This window comes from Tiliqua scincoides, chromosome 15 (genome assembly GCF_035046505.1).
Source record: "Tiliqua scincoides isolate rTilSci1 chromosome 15, rTilSci1.hap2, whole genome shotgun sequence".
Classification (NCBI taxonomy): Eukaryota; Metazoa; Chordata; class Lepidosauria; order Squamata; family Scincidae; genus Tiliqua; species Tiliqua scincoides.
In genome coordinates, this window is record NC_089835.1 from 1,174,136 (window position 1) to 1,197,356 (window position 23,221).

Below are 23,221 nucleotides of genomic sequence, written 5' to 3' on the forward strand. Positions count from 1 at the left end.
ATAGCTGAACAATGGGGGTCTTGTGCAGGCAGTTTGAGTTTGTCCTCAGCTCCTTCTGCCAGCTCTTTGCTTTTGGGCAGTTCTACTGGGATCTTGTGGCTGTGGGCAATGTGGTATAGGATGCAACAAGCCAGGAAAATCTGGCAGACTTTCTGAGGAGTGAATTGCTGAACTTGTTCAGGCATCAGAAACGCATCTTCAAGAGGGTGCACGTTTGGTGGAGATTGTATACAATGCCAGGCATTGTGTTTTTCTTCAGCTGGGCTACTGGGAAACAATTGGGGTCATAAGGCCATGTTTTCAAGAGGTAACTCAGTGGACAGAAGAGGAAAGATGAGCTCTGTTAATGAGGGGAGAGCAGCAGCAGCAGAAAATACACTGCTGCTCCATGGACAGGAAAAACCATCTGCATTCCCCCTCCCCCCAGCTTTCATGCATCCCCATCTCAAATTTAATCTGATTTGGGTGTCACTGGCTTCTCCCTAACGAACCTCCATGTGGTGGGAGGTGCCCCTCTTAGCAGTCCCAGAAGAGGTCAGAGCCCTGCAAGATCAGGCCAAACTCCAGCATTTTGCTTCTGTGGCCCCATTACTTGCCTACAAAAGCTCCTCTCACAACACAATCAGTCATCTCAGCTGCCACAACACTTTTTTTCTTGTTGACTTGTAGCAGTTGTCCCACATGCCCTTCCAAGGAGATCTGTGCAGTTTCCATGGGGCTTATCACTCAACAACCATTCCACTCCCATACCCCTTATGGAAATTACCCTTCACTAATAAGTGGTATATAAAAATTCCTAACAGCCACCACCTGGAATGTGATTTATGACTGAAATCAGATATACATCTAGGACAGTGTATATCTGATTCCAGCCATAAATCACATTCTAGGTGGTGGCTGTTACTTACTCCAAGTTCTATTGAATGTAGTGGGACTTACTTCTGAGTAGACATGTATAGGATTGCACTGTAGGATGCACCCCTTTATGACTGGATGGGGATTTGAATCTATATGTTCTCTGTGCATTTTAATGCTTCATTCACCACACCGTCTTGCCCTTGCATGTCTGGGGTGAAGCGCCGGGGCCAGTGGGGTGCCTGCTCTGGCCGAAGTGAGCTTTAGAAAACGACCTGATGTTGGAGATTCCCAAATGCTCTTGGAATCCCAGGACTTTTCAGTGGTCACTGGTGGGTGGATGTGGGAGCTCCAGCTGGTCTGTCAGGTGGGCACCAGCTCTGAGCCACCTTTGGGCCCCTCCCTTGCATGGCCAACTTGTGTTCCTCCCTGACTCAGGCCCACTACTGTCCAGCCCTCCAGTGCAGGCAGCCCCAAGGAAAGGGAGCTCTCCCTTCCAGAGGAGCCGCTGGCTGCAGTGGCGTAGCTGGAGGTGGGAGCGCTGCCCCTCCGTTTGGAGCCATTCCCTGGGGGGGGCAAAACGGAGCCGTACGTCTTTCTCTCCCCCGTAAGACTCCGTTCCCCCCCCGCCAGGAATGACTCCAAAGGGAGAGGCAGCTCGCCCACCTCCCTGCCAGGCTGAGTTTTCCGTGCCCCCCTCCAGCTACGCCACCGTCTGGCTGCTGCCGGGCCGCAACTTGACGAATGGAAGCGTTGGGGGGGGGCGCTGCAAGGCCCCAGGCAGTGGGGCTGGCCGACTGGCTGGTACCCCGGAGGGAGCCGGAAAGGAGCTGCGCTCCCGCAGCATCCGCCCCGTTGCCACGGCAACTGCCCAGGGATGACTTCCTCCCCCGCCAGCGGCAGCGCTGGGCGCTGATTGGCCTGCTGTTGTCAGGGCAACCCCTCCGAACGAAGGCCTCTGAGCCACTCCCCCGCCTCAAGCCGAGCAGGGAAACGCTCCTCTCCTGGGGGTGTCTCTGCCCCGTGACGTCAGGCGCGCCTCTTGTGCGCCAGAGTGGACCACAACCATAGAGACGGGTCTGGGCTAGAGAGGCAGGCTGGGTTCCCTGCTCCCTGGAAAGCGCCAGGGCGCGCCCAGCTGGTGGAGGACCAGCGCCTCAGGTGGCTTCTGTTGCGGCTGCTCTTCGGCCCACCGCATGTCTGTGTGTCTATGTCTATCTGTGTCTCTGTCTGTGTGTGGCCTGCAAGAAACCTTCCTAAACAGGCATTGTGGGGGGACTGCAAGCTTCCAGCTGCCCCCCTTTGCTCACCCCAGAAGCAAAGCAAGACAGGACACCCATCCTGGTGCTTAGGTGTGTTCCAGGAGCCCATTGCTTTCTACTGCCCCCACGTGTTGCACAAGTGCAGCGTTGGGCAGAAACGCTGACAAAAGGCGACCCTTCCAGTTGGAAGCCCTACTGTGGCTGCACCTGCTGATGCTGCAACCCCTCCCCCACACGCCTCAAAAGTGCTTCAGATTAGTCAGAGTGAGCACTTGGAACGAAAACGCCACTTTCTTTCCGCCTTCTTCATTTTTCAGATCACGAAATCTGCAACACCAAAACACATTTTCAGACACCTCCACTGGTGGGGAATCCTGTAGGATCCACAACACGCTGCGTGATCCTTTGCTGCCTTTTGGTTGCTCTCATAGACACGATCATAGTACAGATCATACACTTTTCTTGTAGGCCGATTGCAACTTAAGAAGTGCCCTTCCAGATGGCACCAAATGACTATCAGGCCCTATCAGAGGTCCCTGCCCTCCCACAGCCAACATGCAGAGCACAAAGGCAACACTCCTTTCCTGCTTTCTGCAGCTGGGGGCCCAATCCTAACCCACTTTCCAGCAGCAACATAAGGACAATGTGGCTCCAAGGTAAGGAAACACATTCCCTGAGTTTGAGGACCTCTGTGAGTGCAGCACACGTCTGCTTAGGTTAGCCAGCCTTTCTTCCAGCTAATTTTGTACTGTGACCCTTCTCAGCTGAAAACTGTGCATTAGCTTTACCCTTTTCCAAATCGACTTTTAGGGTATGTTGCCCAGTTTCAGTTGTGCTACAGCCAGATCCTCTCTGAAGATCCCAAGGTCTGTTACAGCAAATCTCAAAAATATTATGTTGCCACATATTTTCTTCCCTCTTTTTTCTTCCAGACATGCAGAACCCTTGTTTTAGCACCAGAAGTATATATTTAAAAAATTGGTATTATTTTCCTACTGTTCATACAGCCACTTAACCAATCAGGATCTTTTTTGTTTTCCTTGATCAACAGGGCTGGGATACCTTGTCATTGGGGCTCCCTTGCTCTGATAGGGTGATCCCATCTGTGACTTCTGCAATGATTTCAGGTTACTTAGATACGTGAACACTGTTAGTCAAATCACTTGAAATGCCTGCATGTACTCTTTTTCTGTTTCATTTTCATAAAAATGTGTGTTCATTGATTGATTCAGTGCAATTTCTGTGCATAGATCTGTGATGTTATATTGCTTAAATAAAGAATGGAAAGCTGACACTTCTTAAGAGCCTTTATTAAAGAGTTATTATAAACCAATGCAGATCAATCCCAGCCCCTATCTGATATGTAGAATTGTCAGAAGCCCTCCTCTCTCTTCTGGCCTCCTAGGGCCCAATCCTATCCAACTGTCCAGCACCAGTGCAGCCACAATGCAGCCCCAAGGTAAGGGAACAAATGGGGAGGCCTCTGAGACTGCCTCCCCAACACAGGAAGCAGTGGGTACCCCTGCACAGCAGCACTGGAAAATTGGATAGGATTGGCCCTTATCTGCATAATATTTATGGTGCAGTTTTTAAATTAAAGAACTTGAAATAATCTCTATTTGCCCTACACGAAAAAATCTGAGTTTGATGCATCCCTGCTTTGAGGATAGCGTGGGGTGGGATGCCATTATTACCAGTGCATCTTGGATTTCCCCATTGATTCCTGGGAGCAGATGTTACTTTAACGAGAGTTTCCAAAAATAAGTAGGTCATTTGATATGTAAATGCAGGAATTTTCTGTCTTGAACTCTTTAATGTCTGTACCTAAAAGCAAACCTCACAGAAAAGTGGCTGAAGGGGACACTGGAAGAAAAATAAAGTTGTGGCCCTATTGGGAAGCTTGAGCGAGTGTACTGTACTTTAAAATGCTTATTTTCCACTTTCCCTCACGTCTTGTGGCACAAAGCAGCACACAAAACATTAAAACTATAAAAACAACTTCACCCAACAAAACAAGAGCCAAGCAACATACAAAACAAAATGCAAAACCAGTCAAGGACGAGTAGACAGGCAGAAGGCAACACACAGAATCGAGCAGTGCCAATCACACCACCTCAGATCCACAGGAATAGGAAGCAACAATCCTGAGAGCTGGAGCAGCAGGGTGGCTAAGAGAGGAAGCTGTGAACCGGGACTTCCCTGCCTTGGAGCTGGCCTTTGCCGTGAACTTACAAGCTGCCCTTCAGCAGGCTCCCTCTTCCCCATCTGCAGACTTCCCCGACTGCAGTAAGGGGTATCAGACTGCTGTGCTAGTACAAGTTTGCCTGGACCCACTGACTGCAGCACGGGATTGTATTGTGACTTGCATTACACAGGAATGTTCTAAGGGCAACATTCAGATCACACATGCACGTGATGTGATTCAGTGTGTCTTGCAGGTGTGCGGAGTGGATTCCCCCCTCCGTCCAGGGTTGCAGCAGGATGAGGGATGGACAGCAGGCCTGTGAGGCAGGCTGGAAGCCGCAGAGGAACTGGGGCTGGCACTGGGACTGCCCACTGCGACTGAAGCCTCTAGAGATGCTTGTCCCCCAGTCTTGTAAGAGGCCCAGTGGAAACACTCCAGGACCTGGAGACTGCTGCCGGTTCTTGCAGACCAGGCACTCTGCACGCGCCCAGGGGCCCCCTCTCCGCCTCCCAGGCACTCTGCACGCGTCCAGAGCACTCGCCCCGCCTCTCACTCCCCGGGGCTGAAGGACGCTGGCAGGCGCAGCAACAGCCGGGCCGCCCCGGAACCTTCGCGCCGCAGCCCCGTTTCCGGCGGGAGCGCTCAGGCGCTGCTCCCCGCCCGCCTCCGGCGCTGGTGGGCGTGGCCTGTGGGGTGGCCGGAAGCGGCGGCGGAGAGCCGGGACCATGGCGCTGAACGCGGCAGGTAAGCGGGGGTCGCCATGGCAACGGGGCCGCGGCGAGGCGGGCGGGAGATGCGGCGGCGGCAGGGCCCCTCGCCCCCGCCCGCGTCCTCACGGCCGGCGCCTCCCTCCCCCCCCTGCGCAGGCAGCGACGAGGCCTCGTGGGCGCCGCCGACGGAGGCGGAGCTGAAGGTGCTGCAGGCGCGGCGCGAGCGGCAGGACCGGATCAGCCGCCTCATGGGCGACCACCTGCTGCAGGGCTACCGCATGCTCGGCGACTGCTGCCCGGACTGCGGGGTGAGTGCGGGGGCCTCTGGGCGCGTGCAGAGTGCCGGGGCGGAAAGGGGGCCTCTGGGCACGTACAGAATGCCGGGAGGGGCCCTCTAGGCACATGCAGAGTGGGCGGTGAAGAGGGGGCCTCTGGGCACGTACAGAATGTGGGGAGCGGACCTCTAGGCACATGCATAGTGGGAGGTGGGGGCCTCTGGGCACGTACAGAATGTCGGGAGGGGCCCTCTAGGCACATGCAGAGTGGGCGGTGAAGAGGGGGCCTCTGGGCACGTACAGAATGTGGGGAGCGGACCTCTAGGCACATGCATAGTGGGAGGTGGGGGCCTCTGGGCAACGTACAGAATGCCGGGAGGGGCCCTCTAGGCACATGCAGAGTGGGCGGAGAAGAGGGGGCCTCTGGGCACGTACAGAATGCGGGGAGCCGACCTCTAGGCACATGCATAGTGGGAGGTGGGGGCCTCTGGGCACGTACAGAATGCCGGGAGGGGCCCTCTAGGCACATGCAGAGTGGGAGGTGAAGAGGGGGCCTCTCAGCACTTGCAGAGTGCCAGTGGAGGTGGTGGAAGGGAGAGGGAGGCGATCTGAGCGGCTCCCCCAGCCGCAGAGGCTAGGCTGCCCTGGACCTGCAGGAAAGCCAGGCTCTGGACAGGTCGATGAAAGTGTCGACCCAATGTGCGGCGGCAGTGAAGAAGGCCAATTCTATGCTTGGGATCATTAGGAAAGGTATTGAGAACAAAACGGCTAGTATTATAATGCCGTTGTACAAATCTATGGTAAGGCCACACCTGGAGTATTGTGTCCAGTTCTGGTCGCCGCATCTCAAAAAAGACATAGTGGAAATGGAAAAGGTGCAAAAGAGAGCGACTAAGATGATTATGGGGCTGGGGCACCTTCCTTATGAGGAAAGGCTACGGCGTTTGTGCCTCTTCAGCCTAGAAAAGAGACGCCTGAGGGGGGACATGATTGAGACATACAAAATTATGCAGGGGATGGACAGAGTGGATAGGGAGATGCTCTTTACACTCTCACATAACACCAGAACCAGGGGACATCCACTCAAATTGAGTGTTGGGAGAGTCAGGCAAAAGAAAATATTTCTTTACTCAGCGTGTGGTTGGTCTGTGGAACTCCTTGCCACAGGATGTGGTGACGGCATCTGGCCTGGACGCCTTTAAAAGTGGATTGGACAAGTTTCTGGAGGAAAAATCCATTACGGGGTACAAGCCATGATGTGTATGCGCAACCTCTTGATTTTAGAAATGGGCTATGTCAGATGCAAGGGAGGGCACCAGGATGAGGTTTCTTGTTATCTGGTGTGCTCCCTGGGGCATTTGGTGGGCCGCTGTGAGATACAGGAAGCTGGACTAGATGGGCCTATGGCCTGATCCAGTGGGGCTGTTCTTATGTAGAGGACCTGTCCTCTTAATTCCCTGACTGTGGAGTTTTTTCAGTAGCCTTTGGTGAGGGACCGTGTTGAACGCCTTCTGAAAGTCCAGATATATAATGTCCATGGGTTTTCCCTGAAATATCCTGAAAGACTGGAGCCTGTTCTTGAGAAGGGAAGCTCAAGGGACAGCACAGGGGGCCTGAGAGCAGAAACTGGAGCAGTCTTCAGGGAGGGGTGCTGGCTGATCCCAAGCAGATGCGCAATGTGGCTGATACATCAAAGTAGAGGCACTGCTTTCTCTCACTCTGCTCCATTGGCTTAGAGTTGCCATCGGTCACTGGGTGGCTGGTTTGGGTGACTGCAATTTGTGTCTTTTTGTTAACGTCTGTGATGGTATCTTATCTCCCAACTTCATTTCATGCCTGTCCTTTGCCAAGCTCTGATGCATTCTCTCTCTCTCCCTGCCCCCCCTCCATGTCCTTCCAGACCATTTTGCTGCAGGACAAGCAGAAGAAATTGTACTGTGTTGCCTGCCAAGAGCTTAATTCTGATGTTGACAAAGACAATCCGGGTATGTACAGCATAATGGAGGGAGCCTGTTGCTGTTTCACAGTGACTTTGTTCTGGAGCCAGGACTGGAATGGTGGGAAGGGCCTGCATCAGAGAAATTGGGTTCTTATGCCTTTTTCGATGCCCACTGCCAACACCAGAGATGGCAGCTGTGCTCAGGAGCATATGGCTTGCCCCACAATTGGGGCTGTGCTCTGCCCCCTCCTCCTGCAACCATGTCTCTTTCAGAAGGGCCAAGGAGCTGCAAGGTGACTCTCAGAATGGCCCCTGTCTACCCTGCTTGCTTGCGATCACTCCACACTCACTTGCCCTGACCTGGGGAGCCCTGCAGTCGCTTGCGCCCAGCTCTCCACACCCAGGGATGGCTGCTGCAGAAACTGGAGGGTGCACCCCAATCCCTGCAGCCCCATCAGAAGGGAAAGTGGAGCGATTGCGTTCCACTTCTGGTTTAGCGGAGCAGGGTGCGATCGCCCCACTTTCACTTTCCCTGACCTGGGAAAGTCGCGCAGGGCTCCCCGCACCCCCAGGAGGCTGCAGGAGGCTTGGGCAAGTGTACCCAAGCCCCTGCAGTCCCCCTGAGCGGTGTGATCCTGGGGATTGCGCCACTGCCTCCTCCCTGCCTCCTCTGCTGCCCCCGTCCCTTAAGGGGAAAGGGACCAGGACCCTCAGGTTGGGGGCGTCGTGATGCCCCAGTTTGAATACCACTGCCATACCTTGAGGAGGCTTCTGTTACTGCCTCCCCACCACAGGATGCAGTGCACGCCCCATTGGCACGGCTACACCAGCACTGGAAAATTGGATAGGATTGGGCCCTCACTTCTCAGCGGACATGCCTAGGATTGGGCTTTCTGTTGCTGGGAGTTTGCATGAGAAGTTGCTACAGAGGGTGCCAGTCCCTCATGCTTTGGTGTTCTGGCAACTTGAGTTTACACCTGTATTCCTGGTTGCATTGTACATGCAGGTGGTTCGTTTCTGGCTGAGGCCCCTGTAATTTCAAAGGTTTCCACTTGACAAGTTAAATGTTGTCTGACTCATTTTTCCTGGGTTTTTCCCCCTGAGATGCTTGAAAGATCCTGGCTGGGTAGGGGTGATGCAGAGGCTGTGAGTGTTGACTGTTGCCTGGCAGGAGCAAGGGCTGGAGATCAGTCCTGTCTGTATGTTTCTGTCCCTCTCACTAGCCCTGAATGCGCAAGCTGCTTTGTCCCAGGTGCGTGAGCACCAACTGGCCTCCAATGCAGATGAGGCCACTTCGCCCGAATACCTCTCCTCTCTGCCAACTCCTCGCCACGTGCCACGCCCAGAACACTGTGAAGGGGCAGCTTCGGGACTCAGAGCTCCTGCCCCGCCCCTCGCATTGCCCGTTGCTGTGTCTGTCCCGGCACCAACAAGTCCACCAGCCATCAGTGCCTTGACTGCTGCAGAAGAGGCCCTCTTGCAGAAGATCAGCTGGGCAAGCCATGAGCTACAGCAGAGCACCTCTGTGGAGACCAGCATACAGCTCTGCTCACTTATCCGCTCCTGTACAGAATCCCTCAAGGGCATCAAGGAAGTACTCCAGTGAAGTTGCTGTGTTCTCCCTGGCCAAGGAAGAAGGCTGCCCACCCCACCCTTAGAAGGTAGAGCCTGAGCAGCTCCAACACAGCTGGGCTCTTGCTTCCAATTAAATATCACCCTCGTTATCTCATTCTGGTTGTCCTGAAATTTGGGGGGGGGGCATCAGTGGGATTTGGGTTGGCCTGGTGATTTTGATTTGGGGAATAACTCTAGATTTAGGTCTGTCCTACCCCCAAACTGCACAATTTCTGCTTTTGCTCCCTGCCCCGTCCTGCAACATGAGGGTTCTTGAGGACCAAGCAGGCTTCAATCCATGGATGGTGGCCTGTGTTTAGCTGAAGGGTTCAGAAATTGTGCAGGCATGTTGCAGAGAAATTAACCCCTGGGGCTTCTCAAGAGGGCTCCCACACACTGGTGAAATTCTCACTGTGTTGGTGTGAGATGCTTGCTGATTGTTGAGTTAGCCCTTTCTTAAATGCTTCAGTATTTAGAACACACATACACAGAATTGTCAAAGCCTTGTGCCTGCAGAATTGATCTGCTTCATTTTCTTGGGGGGGGGGGGTGTTGATTTAATTGATCTGACAGCCTAATCTTTAAAGGCAACACCCTCATATTGCTCTTATTCTCTTAACATAATAAAGGCAAAACCTTCCCAAGCTCCAGCTCAGCCATTTGCCAGAATCAAGGATAATAAGGTGTGTTACAAGGAGTCTTTGGGGCAAATGGCTCAAGGAAATGAGCCAAGCTGCTTCTTGTAACAGGTGTTCCAGGATTCCTTGCTAACTTAGGGCCCATTCCTATCCAGCTTTCCAGCACTGGTGCTACTGCAGTGCAGCCCTGAGGTACGGGAACAACTGTTCTGACTGGCTCCCCACCACATTGGCACAGCTGCACTGGCACTGGAAAATTGAATAGGATTGGGCCCTTAAGACTGGGGAAGGGGGATTCCATCCTGATCTCTACTTGGAAATAGTACACTATAGCAGTGGTTTTCAAACTTTTTCATCTGGTGCCTCCCTTGACCTACTGGCCTTGACCATTAGGCTCCCCAATAGGGCTACAATCCTATACATTGTATAGGGTGGCAGGCTTTTTATAAGGATTCTGAGGCTCAAGGGAGCCTCTGTTCTGGGGTCAGAGGAGTGGGGAGGAGCTGCCCACAAGACAGCAGATGGAAGAGAAGTGGAAGGGGGAAGGAGAAATGGGGATAACGGGCTCAGGAGCTGGAGAGAAGGGGGTCTGAAGAGTGGGCCTCGATCTAATGCCTGCTTTTGCTTGACCAAGGATGTCTGTAGGGGTCCTGTGGCTCATCCAGGTATGGCCCGAGGGGGGGGGGGCGAACCCACAGCACAATCCTATGCGTGTCTATTCGGAGGTGAGTTTCATTGCGTCCAGTAGGGCTTACTCCCAGGAAAGTGCATAGGCTTGCAGCCCAGGGCCGGCTGGCATCCCGCTCCGCTCGGGTCTCTGCCCTCTGCCCTCCGCCTTCCCCTGCAGCGACCTCCCCGAAGGGGCTTCTGCCAAGGCTGCCCCGGGGCCGCGACCCCCAACCTCCTGCGGGTAAACGGGGGAGCCCCCCTAGAGGAGAAGGGAGTTGGGACCGCAGTGTGGCCTGGCGCAGGCGGATCTCTGCACATGCCCAGGGGCGCTCTCGGCGTGGCCGAGGTCGGGAGCCCCCGCCCCGCCAGCTGCGGCTGCCGCCCCTTTAAGCGGCGTCCCTGTGCGCGCAGCGGCGCCAGGCAGGCAGGGGCGCTGCGGGTGTGGCCGAGCTCCGGCCGGGCGGACAAAGGCTCGGGGCGGCGGGAGGCTTCCCGGGCGGCGGGGACGCGGCGAGGGGGCCTCTGGGCGCGTGCAGAGCGCCCTCCATGGCCGCGCCCCGCAGCCGGCCGGGGCCAGCATGAGCCGCTCCGCCGCAGCGCCGCAGGAGGGCCCGGGGGGCGGCGGCGCGTGCGCCATCGAGGGGCTGCCGCCGCTGCCGAAGGGGCTCAGCGGCATCCTGCACTCCAGCGGGGGGTCCTGGAGGGACATCGAGAAGGTGCACAGCAAGCGCGCCCGCATCCAGGACGACCTGCGCAGGGCCCAGCAGCAGCCCCGCGCCGCGCCCCCCGCCCAGCCCCCGCCCCGCGCCCGGCCCGCCAACCTGGACGCCGCGCTGGCCGTGCTGCGCAAGGAGATGGTGAGCCCGCGACCGTCCGGCAAGGCGCCCCCCGTCGCCTCCCCAGCCAGTGTTGCCACCCCCGTGACCTCCCCAGCCAGTGTTGCCCCCCAGTCACCTCCCCCAGCCATTGGTGCCACCCTCGTGACCTCCCCAGCCTCTGGCGTCCCCCAGACACCCCCCCCGGCCACTGGCGCCCCCCGTCACCTCCCCCAGCCTGTGTTGCCCCCCAGTCACCTCCCCCAGCCATTGGTGCCACCCCCGTGACCTCCCCAGCCTCTGGCGTCCCCCAGAAACCCCCCCCGGCCAGTGGCGCCCCCCGTCACCTCCCCCAGCCTGTGTTGCCCCCCAGTCACCTCCCCCAGCCAGTGTTGCCCCCCAGTCACCTCCCCCAGCCATTGGTGCCACCCCCGTGACCTCCCCAGCCTCTGGCGTCCCCCAGTCACCCCCCCGGCCACTGGCGCCCCCCCAGTCACCCCCCCGGCCACTGGCGCCACCCCGTGAGCTCCCCAGCCTCTGGTGCCCCCTAGTCGCCCCCCAGTCACCCTCCCGGCCTCTGGCGCCCCCCCCAGTCGCCCCCCTGGCCACTGGCGCCCCCAGAAACCCCCTCAGCCACTGTTGCCCCCCAGTCACCTCCCCCAGCTACTGGTGCCACCCCCGTGACTTCCCTAGCTTCTGGCGCCCCCCCCGGCCACTGGCTTCACCCCAGTCACCCCCCCACCACGGGCGCCACCCCGTGATCTCCCCAGCCTCTGGTGCCCCCCCAGTCACCCCCCTCGGCCACTGGTGCCCTCCCAGTCACTCCTCTGGCCACTGGCGCCACCCCTGTGACTTCCCCAGCCTCTGGCGCCTCCCCCTGGCCACTGGCGCCACCCCATGACCTCCCCAGACTCTGGCACCCCCCCTGTCACCCCCCCGGCCACTGGCGCCACCCCAGTCACCCCCCCCCGGCCACTGGTGCCCCCTAGTTGTCGCCAGTCACCCCCCCGGCCACTGGCGCACCCCCAGTCACTGGCGTCCCCACCAGTTACCTCTCCCAGTCACTGGTGCCCTCCCAGTCATTGGCAGGGACCCTGGACACCTGCCACCCAGCAGTGAGACCAGGATCAAATAGCTGAGCCTCTTACTGGTGCTTGTTGCATCACAGCTGGCCTCCCAATGATGTCATTGCCAGTTACTTGCAGTGGTACTTTGAATAGGTGGACCCTGTGAAGTGGAATGGCAGAGGACAAACACTGAGAAACACTGCAGTAGACAAATATGATAACAAGTGCCTCCTCCAGACACACGGTTCCCCCACCAGTCCCTTCTTCTCTTTCAAAATGAATTAGGGCCAAATCCTACCCAGTTTTCCAGTGCTGGTGCAGCTGTGCCAGTGGGGCATGCACATGGTTCCCTTATCCTGGGGCTGCATTGTGGCTGCACCAGTGCTGGAAAGTTGGGTAGGGTCAGGCCCTTATTCCCCTGTCTTTTGTTGTTAATTTGTCTATAGGAGCTCTTTCCAAAGCCTTCAATAACTTTTTTTCCCCTGTTTGAGGGGTTCTCTGTGACCATTCTGGGTTTGGTCTTAACTGCAGGTTGATTACTGGCAATTTTCCCTCCGGTGTGCTAACTTTAGACAGGCCATTTCACAAAACAAACAAAAAATCAAAGCATTGGAATTAAGAGATAAGAACATCAGAAGAGCCCCACTGGATCAGGCCAAAGGCCCATCTATTATTATTATTATTATTATTATTATTATTATTATTATTATTATTATTATTATTAACAGTATTTATATACCGCTTTTCAACAAAAAGTTCACAAAGCAGTTTACAGAGAAAAATCAAATAACTAAATGGCTCCCTGTCCCAAAAGGGCTCACAATCTAAAAAGATGCAAATGAATACCAGCAGACAGCCATTAGAACAGACAGTGCTGGGGTGAGGTGGGCCAGTTACTCTCCCCTTGCTAAAAAAAGGAGCACCCACTTGAAAAAGTGCCTCTTACCCAATTAGCAGGGGTACAGCTGGAATCTAGTCCAGCTTCCTGTATCTCACAGTGGCCCATCAAATGCCCCAGGGAGCACATAAGACACAATCTGTGTCTCCACCACATCTGGCAATCAGAGGCAGCCTGCCTCTAAAACCAAGAGCTTGAACATACCTACTATGACTTGTAACCTGTAATGAACTTTTCCTCCAGAAATTTGTCCGATCCCCTCTTAAAGGCATCCAGGCAAGATGCCATAACTACTTCTTGTGGCAAAGAGTTCCACAGACTAATTACACGCTGGGTGAAGAAATATTTTCTTCTGTCTGTCCTAACTCTCCCAACACTCAGCTTTGGTGGATGTCCCCTGGTTCTGGTGTTATGCAAGAGGGAAAAGAGCGTTTCTCCATCCACTCTGTCCACCCCCTGCATGATTTTGCAGAAATCAGCTCCTCGATCGTCTCAAAAAGACTGTTGAGCTTGGAGGCAGTTCCACCAAATATGTAATATTTATTTATTTATCACATTTTTATACCGACCTTCCTCCAAAGAGCTCAGGGCGGTGTACATAGCCACTCCGCTCCTTTTTCCCTCAGAACAACCCTGTGAGGTAGGTGAGGCTGAGAGAAAGTGACTGGCCCAAGGTCACCCAGGACACCTCATGGCTGAGGGGGGTTTGAACCTGGGTCTATCCAGCTCTGAGTCTACCTCCCAAACCACTACACCACCCTGGCTCTCACTAAACCTGCCCTCTCCTGCTCCCCCCACCCCACATTCCTGAACTATAAATTGGAATTCAGTATAAGGTTGCAACCCAATAAGGCTTGATTTACTGTCAAGAAAATGTATGGCTTCCTTGAAAGTGAACATCCTGCCTGTCGTACACTTGGTCTCACACTCCCAGGGTTTTGGGGTGCTCAGAGTTGTTGGTTCTGAACCCTAGAGCCCTCAAAGATCCCTGTTCGGTAGTACTGCCACCACCCTGTAAGAGCCAGTGCCTCAGTCCAGGGAACCAAGACCCTCTAGGCTTAACTATATTCCTTGTAGGCACTGAGCACTTTCTTTACTTAAAGTCTCAGTCCTCAAATGAGGACTCAGTCCACAATGAGGATTTTTGGTAGCTTGCTGAACGGCTAGGTAAGATTCAGACTAGGTAAGAACGGCTAGGTAAGATTCAGACTCAGAAAGAGAGTCTGGTCCAACAAGAAGCTGACGGAACATACCAAGATCCAGGTCTACAGAGCTTGCGTCCTGAGTACACTTCTGTACTGCAGCGAGTCATGGACTCTTCGCTCACAACAGGAGAGGAAACTGAGCGCTTTCCACATGCGCTGCCTCCGACGCATCCTCGGCATCACCTGGCAGGACAAAGTTCCAAACAACACAGTCCTGGAACGTGCTGGAATCCCTAGCATGTATTCACTGCTGAAACAGAGACGCCTGCGTTGGCTTGGTCATGTTGTGAGAATGGATGATGGCCGGATCCCAAAGGATCTCCTCTATGGAGAACTCGTGCAAGGAAAGCGCCCTACAGGTAGACCACAGCTGCAATACAAGGACATCTGCAAGAGGGATCTGAAGGCCTTAGGGATGGACCTCAACAAGTGGGAAACCCTGGCCTCTGAGCGGCCCGCTTGGAGGCAGGCTGTGCAGCATGGCCTTTCCCAGTTTGAAGAGACACTTTGCCAACAGTCTGAGGCTAAGAGGCAAAGAAGGAAGGCCCATAGCCAGGGAGACAGACCAGGGACAGACTGCACTTGCTCCCGGTGTGGAAGGGATTGTCACTCCCGGATTGGCCTTTTCAGCCACACTAGACGCTGTGCCAGAACCACCTTTCAGAGCGCGATACCATAGTCTTTCGAGGCTGAAGGTTGCCAATACAATACAGGTAAGATTCTGAACCTTTGTCCTCAGCAGACAATGAACCAACACATTAAAAAGATTTTTACTTTATTAAGTACATAGGGTTACAAGAAGTTACAAAAGGCAGCAAATGCTAGAGGCATAAAAACTTCTAAGAAACATATCAGCATAAAACAACAAAGCTAACTGGCTAACTCTGTTAATCTCTGACTCTCACCTGGGTCAGCTTCTTTTGTAGATCCTCAGTTACCTATGGCCACATGGTCCTGGCGGGGCAGGATGTGCACCCACCACCTCTCTCACCCAGAGACAAAGACCAAAGACCCCTGTCCTCCAGAAGTGGGGCTGGATACTTGCCCTCTCAGCTCTTCCCTCCCCCCTGGAGATCTGCAGCTGCATTCCATCCTTGATGGGCGTCTTTCTGGCTGCCTAGGTGCTACATTATCACCTTCCATTGAGTTGTAAATTCCTAGCAGCTAGGAACTGCAAGCCACTTCTGTGTTACTGTTTTAGCTTGGTTCAGGCTTTACATGTTACTAGACCTAAACTGTACATATTCATGACACCGCCAATCAAAGATGTGACACACCATCAACTTCTGGTTCAGAAATGTAATATGTGCAACGAAGCTTATTCCACCCCCAAAATGCACTTTGCCCCTTCTGCTTGCCCTCTGGGTGTTTTTTTCAGGGGTGACATTTCAGAGAAGCAAAAAGTGTGGTTCTTTGTGTATCGGACAAGGGGCAAGATCTCCAGAACAGTTGCATCCACTCCCCATAGAAATCTATCAGTACCAGATACATCTGGAGATAAGCTCCCCCCCCCCCCAAAAAAGTTTAAGAGACTGGTTGCTTCTGCACCAGTCCTCTTCTCTGGGGTTGCCATCACTTTTCACTCACTTGTTGCACAGCCTTCCCAGTGACTTTGCCACAGTCCTGTCTTTTCCGTGGCCTCCCCCTGTGTCTTTTCAGACCTGACGCAACTGAAGAATTGACCTGTCCAGAGGGGTGCTGTGCCTTTAATTAAACATTTCGCGTCTGCACTACTATATTGCTTCTTCCTATAGATGCCAGGTGGGGAATAAGTGATGATAGCCTATGCCTTGACCTTAAATAGTGTCCCTGCATCTTCTATTCTTGCAGGAGGGGGGAGGAACTTAAATCCCTTATTTTCTTGCATGATATTGTTCTTACTAGCATTTTTTACACTCTAGCCCACCACCCTCTTCCACCTTCCTTTCTCACTCTGTTCTTTATATTCTGGCCCGCGACACTCCTGTCTTCCACACTTCCTGTTTCATTCAGTTCATTCCTCTTGCTTTTCATATCCATAGAGTGGGAGGGAGGAAGAGTGGTAGAGGCAGAGACTGGTAGAGTGGTAGAGGCAAGTACCACCAAGCCACTGCCACCCTCTTGCCTATTAGATACCAAATTAGCAGATACTGAATTGTTGAGCCTATTGGGAAAATGGGGTTAGGTTCCAGGGAACCCTCTTCACCATACACTCTTATGAACCTGAATCTTGAAGACTATGGGGCTGTTCGATCATCATGTGATTCTTCCTCCTCTGTGCTGGATATCCCCTCGATGTGTTGAAGGTGGTGGTGATGGCGATTTCTCCTTAGGGTGCTGGCTGTCCCTTAACTCATTGAAGGTTGCTGACCCAACCACAAGGCATCAGAGTTCGGCAATGGGGAGGGGGTTGCTTCACCTGTCCTCCTGCTCATCCACCTGTCTCTTGGCTCCTTCCCTGGGCTTGTCCCAGCCCCAGAGCAGACGTCAGGTTGCCTTCCAGGGACCTTTCATCATTGATCTCTCCTCATCACTAGGGTTGTGAAAGTTCAGCTGGAGTCACAGATAACAAGTAATAGGTGGCAGTTCTGCCATTTGCAGATAAGTGAATCCACAGGTAGTGAATTCACACATGAAAAGAACTGACTGTGAGTACAAAATGGGAGAACACACCCAACGGTAGGTTGTGTTGCCTGGCATCTGGTAGATCGGTGGACTTCAGCTTGCCGAGAGCTGGGTTGTGCTGTGGAGATGGTTTGTCATTTTGCCTGGCCCACAGGTGTAAGCATTTGGTCCCTGTTGCGTACATGCAATAGTGGGCAGAAATGGCTTAGGGCCAAATCCTATCCAGCTTTCCAGCCCTGGTGTAGCCATGCCAATGGGGTGTGCATTGCATTTTGTGGTGGGATGGTAGTTATGGAGGCCTCCAAAACGAAAGGGAACATTTGTTCTGGTTGCCACATCTCTAAAAGGACATGAGTTGGCAACCTTCAGTCTTGAAAGGCTATGGTATCGCGCTCTGAATGGTGGTTCTTGCACAGCATCTAGTGTGGCTGAAAAAGCTGATTCGGGAGTGACAATCCCTTCCACACTGGGAGCAAGTGCAGTCTGTCCCTGGTCTGTCTCCCTGGCTGTGGGCCTTCCTTCTTTGCCTCTTTGCCTCAGTCTGTTGGCCAAGTGTCTCTTCAAACTGGGGAAGGCCGTGCTGCACAGCCTGTCTCCAAGCAGGCCGCTCAGAGGCCAGGGTTTCCCACTTGTTGAGGTCCACTCCTAAGGCCTTCAGATCCCTCTTGCAGATGTCCTTGTATCGCAGCTGTGGTCTACCTGTAGGGCGCTTTCCTTGCACGAGTTCTCCATAGAGGAAATCCTTTGGGATCCGGCCATCATCCATTCTCACAACATGACCGAGCCAACGCAGGCGTCTCTGTTTCAGCGGTGCATACATACTAGGGATTCCAGCACGTTCCAGGACTGTGTTGTTTGGAACTTTGTCCTACCAGGTGATGCCAAGGATGCATCGGAGGCAGCGCATGTGGAAAGCGTTCAGTTTCCTCTCCTGTTGTGAGCGAAGAGTCCATGACTCGCTGCAGTACAGAAGTGTACTCAGGACGCAAGCTCTGTAGACCTGGATCTTGGTATGTTCCGTCAGCTTCTTGTTGGACCAGACTCTCTTTGTGAGTCTGGAAAACGTGGTAGCTGCTTTACCGATGCGTTTGTTTAGCTCGGTATCGAGAGAAAGAGTGTCAGAGAACATTGAGCCAAGGTACGTGAAGTCATGGACAACCTCCAGTTCATGCACATTGTAATTCAGGGAGGTGAGTCCACATCCTGAACCATGACCTGTGTTTTCTTCAGGCTGATTATCAGTCCAAAGTCTTGGCAGGCCTTGCTAAAACAGTTCATGAGCCGTTGGAGATCTTTGGCAGAGTGGGTAGTTACAGCTGCATCGTCGGCAAAGAGGAAGTCACACAGACATTTCAGCTGGACTTTGGGCTTTGCTCTTAGTCTGGAGAGGTTGAAGAGCTTTCTATCTGATCTGGTCCGGAGATAGATGCCTTCTGTTGCTGTTCCAAAGGCCTGCTCCAGCAGGACAGCGAAGAAAATCCCAAACAAGGTTGGTGCAAGAACACAGCACTACTTCACGCTGCTTGGGATGTCAAAGGGGTCTGATGTGGAGCCATCGAAGATAACAATGCCCTTCATGTCCTTGTGGAAGGATCTGATGATGCTGAGGAGCCTGGGTGGACATCCGATGTTGGGGAGAATCTTGAAGAGGCCGTCCCTGCTGACCAGGTCGAAAGCCTTCGTGAGATCTATGAAGGCTATAAAGAGTGGCTGTTGTTGTTCCCTGCATTTCTCCTGCAGTTGTCTAAGGGAGAATACCATATCATGGTGGACCTGTTGGCTCGGAATCCGCACTGTGATTCTGGATAAATGCTCTCTGCAAGTACCTGCAGCCTCTTTAGTGCAACTCTGGCAAATAGCTTTCCTACAACGCTAAGGAGAGAGATGCCGCGGTAGTTGTTGCAGTCACCCCTGTCGCCTTTGTTCTTGTACAGCGTGATGATGTTTGCATCCCTCATGTCTTGAGGTACTCCACCTTCTCTCCAGCAGAGACAGAGGATTTCATGCAGCTCAGTGATGATGATCTCTTTGCAGCACTTTAGGATACTGTCTAGGATACAGCAGGGATGCTGTCTTTTCCAGGTGCCTTGCCAAAGGCAAGCGAGTCCAGGGCCACGTGAAGTTCTTCTAGGGTTGGTTCACTGTCAAGCTCCTCCAACACAGGCAGGCACTCAATGTTGTTCAGTGCTTCTTTGGTGACTACATTTTCTCTGGAATATAGCTCAGAGTAGTGCTACACCCAGCATTCCATCTGCTGTGCCCAATCCTGGATGACCTCACCTGCAGCAGACTTCAGAGGGGCAATTTTCTTCTGTGTTAGACCTTAGGCCTGCTTGATACCATCATACATCCCCTTGATGTTGCCCGTGTCAGCTGCTATCTGTATCTGGGAACAGAGCTGGAGCCAGTAGTTGTTAGCACATCTCCTGGCAGTCTGCTGGACTTTGCTGCGAACAGCTCGGAAGACCTGCAGGTTGTGCTCACTGGGACAGTCTTTGTATGCGGCTTGAGCTCTCCTCTTTTCCTCAATGACTGGTTGTAACTCTTCAGAGTGGGCTTCAAACTAGTCTGCCGTCTTGTTGGTCTTCTTGCTGAATATGGACAAGGCGGTATTGTAAACAGCATTCTTGAAATGTTCCCATCTGTTGGATGCATCTGCATCGGCCGGGCCTGAAAGAGATTCCTCAAGCGCTTGTGGAAATTCCTCCACTTTTCTCTGATCCCGGGTCTTGCTGGTGTCAATGCGAGGTCTTCCTTCCTTTTTTGTGTGATACAGTCGCTTTGTTCGCAGTTTCACTCTGCTGCACACCAGGGAGTAGTCGGTGTCGCAGGCAGCACCCTGATAACTGCATGTAATCTTGATGCTGGGAAGGCTGGAGCGTCTGGTGAGAATCAGGTTGGGCTGGTTTCGTTTGGTGGTTTTCCCTGCCAGAAAAATGAGAAATTTTTCTCCTTGACAGATCCGGAATCCAGCATCGTCTCTTAAAGGGTGACGATGTCCATCTGCAGTCTGCTCAGTTCCATGTCAATGACAGCTGTTTTGCGTGCGTCGTCTATTTCTTGCAGGTCATCAGAGAAGCCAGGTGTCATTGTCCTTACGTTCCAGGTGCCCAGCTTTAGGGCAGGAGTTTTCTGTTTTCTGTTCCATGGTGTAGAGTTGTCGATCCGCTTGTCGGTTTTCACCCTAAACCCCATGCACCCCGTGAAGTTAACGAACTGTGGCGAGGCAACACCTTACTGGCTGGTGACTGCCCAGATTAAGGTGGGCGGTAGCTGCCCAATGAGATGCAACGATCTCTCCCATCGTCAGAAGCAACCCCTTCCGGAGGAGCAGTCACGCTCTACGCCAATCGAATGAAGACTTATAACCGATAAACTGCTGCTTCCCTTGTTGTGCCAACGCCGTATGGCGAAGTTGGAGTGTCCTCTCCAGTGCGCAAAGCCTGGGTAAAGAAGGTATGGAAGATAGGCTGTTACCCATGCAGCAAATCCCCCCTCTCCACATCACTGGAATAGTCCAATAGAAAGGCAGAAGCCAATACGGTTGGTTCCAGCAGCGTCGCAGGAGTTGCCAGAGCATGATTGTGTACAGCCGGGAACTGCCTCAGGGACTCTGGCTGCAGATTTTGCCTCGAGGTTGACTCCTGAAGCCTTTTCCACAACTGGATGTAGCCACAAGGCAGTGGAGGTTTGGGATCAGAGTTTTCCTTCTCTCAGATGAGCTGCCTTCCCAGGCTGACGAGTCCCATCTACCCGGTGGCTGTTTAGTCGCCTCTTAAGACAAGTACAGCCAAACTGAGGGCTATTCTTATCCCCCAGCCCCCCGGGGATGATGCAGGAGTGGAGGGGCAAAAGGGAGATTGTGGGGGATGGAGGACTGCAGGGGGAGGGAGGGGATGAGGGTAATGGAGGATTGCAGACTCCATTGAGGACTCCATTACCCTCATCCCCTCTCCTTCTGCAATCCTCCATGAAAAGGATATAGTGGAAATGGAAAAGTTGCAAAAGAGAGTGACTAAGATGATTACGGGGCTGGGGCACCTTCCTTACGAGGAAAGGCTACAGCGTTTGGGCCTCTTCAGCCTAGAAAAGAGACGCCTCGGGGGGACATGATTGAGACATACAAAATTATGCAGGGGATGGACAGAGTGGATAGGGAGATGCTCTTTACACTCTCACATAACACCAGAACCAGGGGACATCCACTCAGATTGAGTGTTGGGAGGGTTAGGACAGACAAAAGAAAATGTGGGGTTGGTCTGTGGAACGTCTTGCCACAGCATGTGGTGACAGCATCTGGACTGGATGCCTTTAAAAGGGGATTGGTCAACTTTCTGGAGGAAAAATCCATTACAGATTACAAGCCATGATGTGTATGTGCAACCTCCTGATTTTAGAAATGGGTTATGGGTGCAATCCTAACCCCTTATGTCAGTGCTTTCCAGCATAGCGGTGGATGCAGGACACGTCCTGCAGCACAGGATGCAGGATGCAGCACACGTCCCATTGGCACCGCTATGCCAGTACCAGAAAGCACTGACATATAAGGGGTTAGGATTGCATCCTATGTCAGAATGGCAGATGCAAGGGAGGGCACCAGGATGAGGTCTCTTGTTATCTGGTGTGCTCCCTGGGGCATTTGGTGGGCCGCTGTGAGATACAGGAAGCTGGACTAGGTGGGCCTATGGCCTGATCCAGCGGGGCTGTTCTTATGCTCTTATGCCTTGGGGCTGCACTGCAACTGCGCTGGTGCTGGAAATTTGGCTAGGACTGGGCCCTTAATTGGCTAAAAGTAGGTCAATTCAGGGAAAGTGACTTCTTATAACTGGGGTGAATGTTGTGACTTGGCCTATTTCTTGATGACCTGTTTAAACTTGAAGGCACTAAATAGTGCTGAACTGCTAGATATTAGTTAAATCAATAGCCATCTGTTGCTGCTACTCCTCTTCCCTGTACCCTGGATTCAAAAAGGAAGAGGGGAATGGAGCAGAGAATGGTGGGTTAGAGCATCTCTTGACACTCTAGACTTCCATTCTCCTCTTGTCCACACTTCCTCTTTGGATCCAGGAGTGGGAGAAGGAGCAGCGTAGCTGGGTTCCTCCTGGCAACTGAGGCTTCAAGGATGGGCTGGCTGTGGCCTTGAGATTTGGCCTTGCACCTGGGGATCCTGGGTTCAAGGCTCTCCAAGGCTCCTGGACCCCTGGTGTGTGGCTGTGCGTGACTCATTTTTCCTGAGTGCAAAGTGGGTCAAGTAATGACCTCTTGTCCAGGGCGACTGCGGGAATAACCCCGACGCATGAGCTACTTGTTGGCAAGTGAAAATAACACACGATCCCTAAATAATAGCTTTGCTTTGGTGAACCTTTATTGGCATATAAAAATCCATCAATAATAATAAATATAACAAGGCAAAGAGCTACAACTTTATCAGTTATTAGCTTCTGGCCTTTGCCATAGAAACTGCCGCCAAAAATTCCAATAATAGTCAAATGTCTGGGGGTGTATGTGTGAGAATTGGAGTCTCAGCTATGAGAGCAGTTCCTTCAGCAGAGGGCAGCAGAGACACATCTGAAGGCAGAAGGCATCTGCTCCTTTCAGCAAACTCCAAGGTCCAATTTCCTGGACACCACTGAAAAAAACAATTCTTGCCATTCACAGTGTGTGGCTTTGGTTGGTGCAGAATATTGTTTGTTATATGAAGTGTGGAGCAGGTGAGCTCCAGAGCCTCTCGCTCTACTCCACTCTCAGCTGTTGTGGCAAATGAGCCTTGAGTGGTTCTTCATTTCTCCTGCTGATCCACCCACCATTTATTTTTATTTATTTGATTTATACTCCACCTTTCTCCCCGCAGGGCACCATGGTGGGTTTCAGATTGCATAGGAGGTCAAGCTGGGAGAAATAAAATATTACCTATTTTTACAAGGCCTTTAAAATACGCTGCCTGTGGAGTCAGACCATTGGTCAAGCTGGTTCACTGTTGTCAATGCAAGCTGGCAGTTGTTCTCCAGGGCTTCAGGCAGGTCTTTCCAGATCCCAGGACTTGGACCTGTGACTCTTTTCTTGATATGAGCAGTTCAGCTTTGCTGCCACCCATTTTTACAGGGCAGGGATTAAAATCAGGCATGGCGTTTGGGGAGCAATAACCTTGCAGCTGACTCTGCCCGTTGCTTGTTGCAGGTGGGCCTTCGGCAGCTGGACATGTCCCTCCTCTGCCAGCTATGGTCCTTGTATGAGTCCATCCAGGAGTACAAAGGCCTGTTTCAGGACATGTCCTCCTCGCTCCACTCGGAGGGCAGCCTGACTGCTGAAAATGGCTTCTCGGACGAGGAGGAGGACTTTGAGGTGGACCAGCCGAGCCCGGATGGGCACAAGGAGAACCCCTTGGGCCAGCGCCTTCGCCTGCTGCAGCCCCAGAACTCACGGGACCAGTGGCTCCAGGAGTCCTTCCACATCACCATCTGAGGTTGCCTTGTGCCTGCAGTTGC

General features: G+C 53.2%; 2 protein-coding genes across 2 annotated transcripts; both read left to right on the plus strand.

Annotated features, from left to right (window-relative positions):
• The first annotated feature begins 4,974 nt into the window (after nucleotides 1–4,974).
• On the plus strand, nucleotides 4,975–8,955 carry ZNRD2 (zinc ribbon domain containing 2). Its single transcript, XM_066610347.1, has 4 exons — nucleotides 4,975–5,046; nucleotides 5,169–5,320; nucleotides 7,188–7,272; nucleotides 8,450–8,955. The coding sequence occupies exons 1-4, from the start codon at nucleotides 5,028–5,030 to the stop codon at nucleotides 8,830–8,832; spliced, it is 639 nt and encodes a 212-aa protein (XP_066466444.1). The 5' UTR covers nucleotides 4,975–5,027; the 3' UTR covers nucleotides 8,833–8,955.
• A 1,641-nt stretch (nucleotides 8,956–10,596) lies between these two features.
• Nucleotides 10,597–23,221, plus strand: FAM89B (family with sequence similarity 89 member B). The gene is made up of 2 exons (XM_066610345.1): nucleotides 10,597–11,004; nucleotides 22,914–23,221. The coding sequence occupies exons 1-2, from the start codon at nucleotides 10,726–10,728 to the stop codon at nucleotides 23,196–23,198; spliced, it is 564 nt and encodes a 187-aa protein (XP_066466442.1). The 5' UTR covers nucleotides 10,597–10,725; the 3' UTR covers nucleotides 23,199–23,221.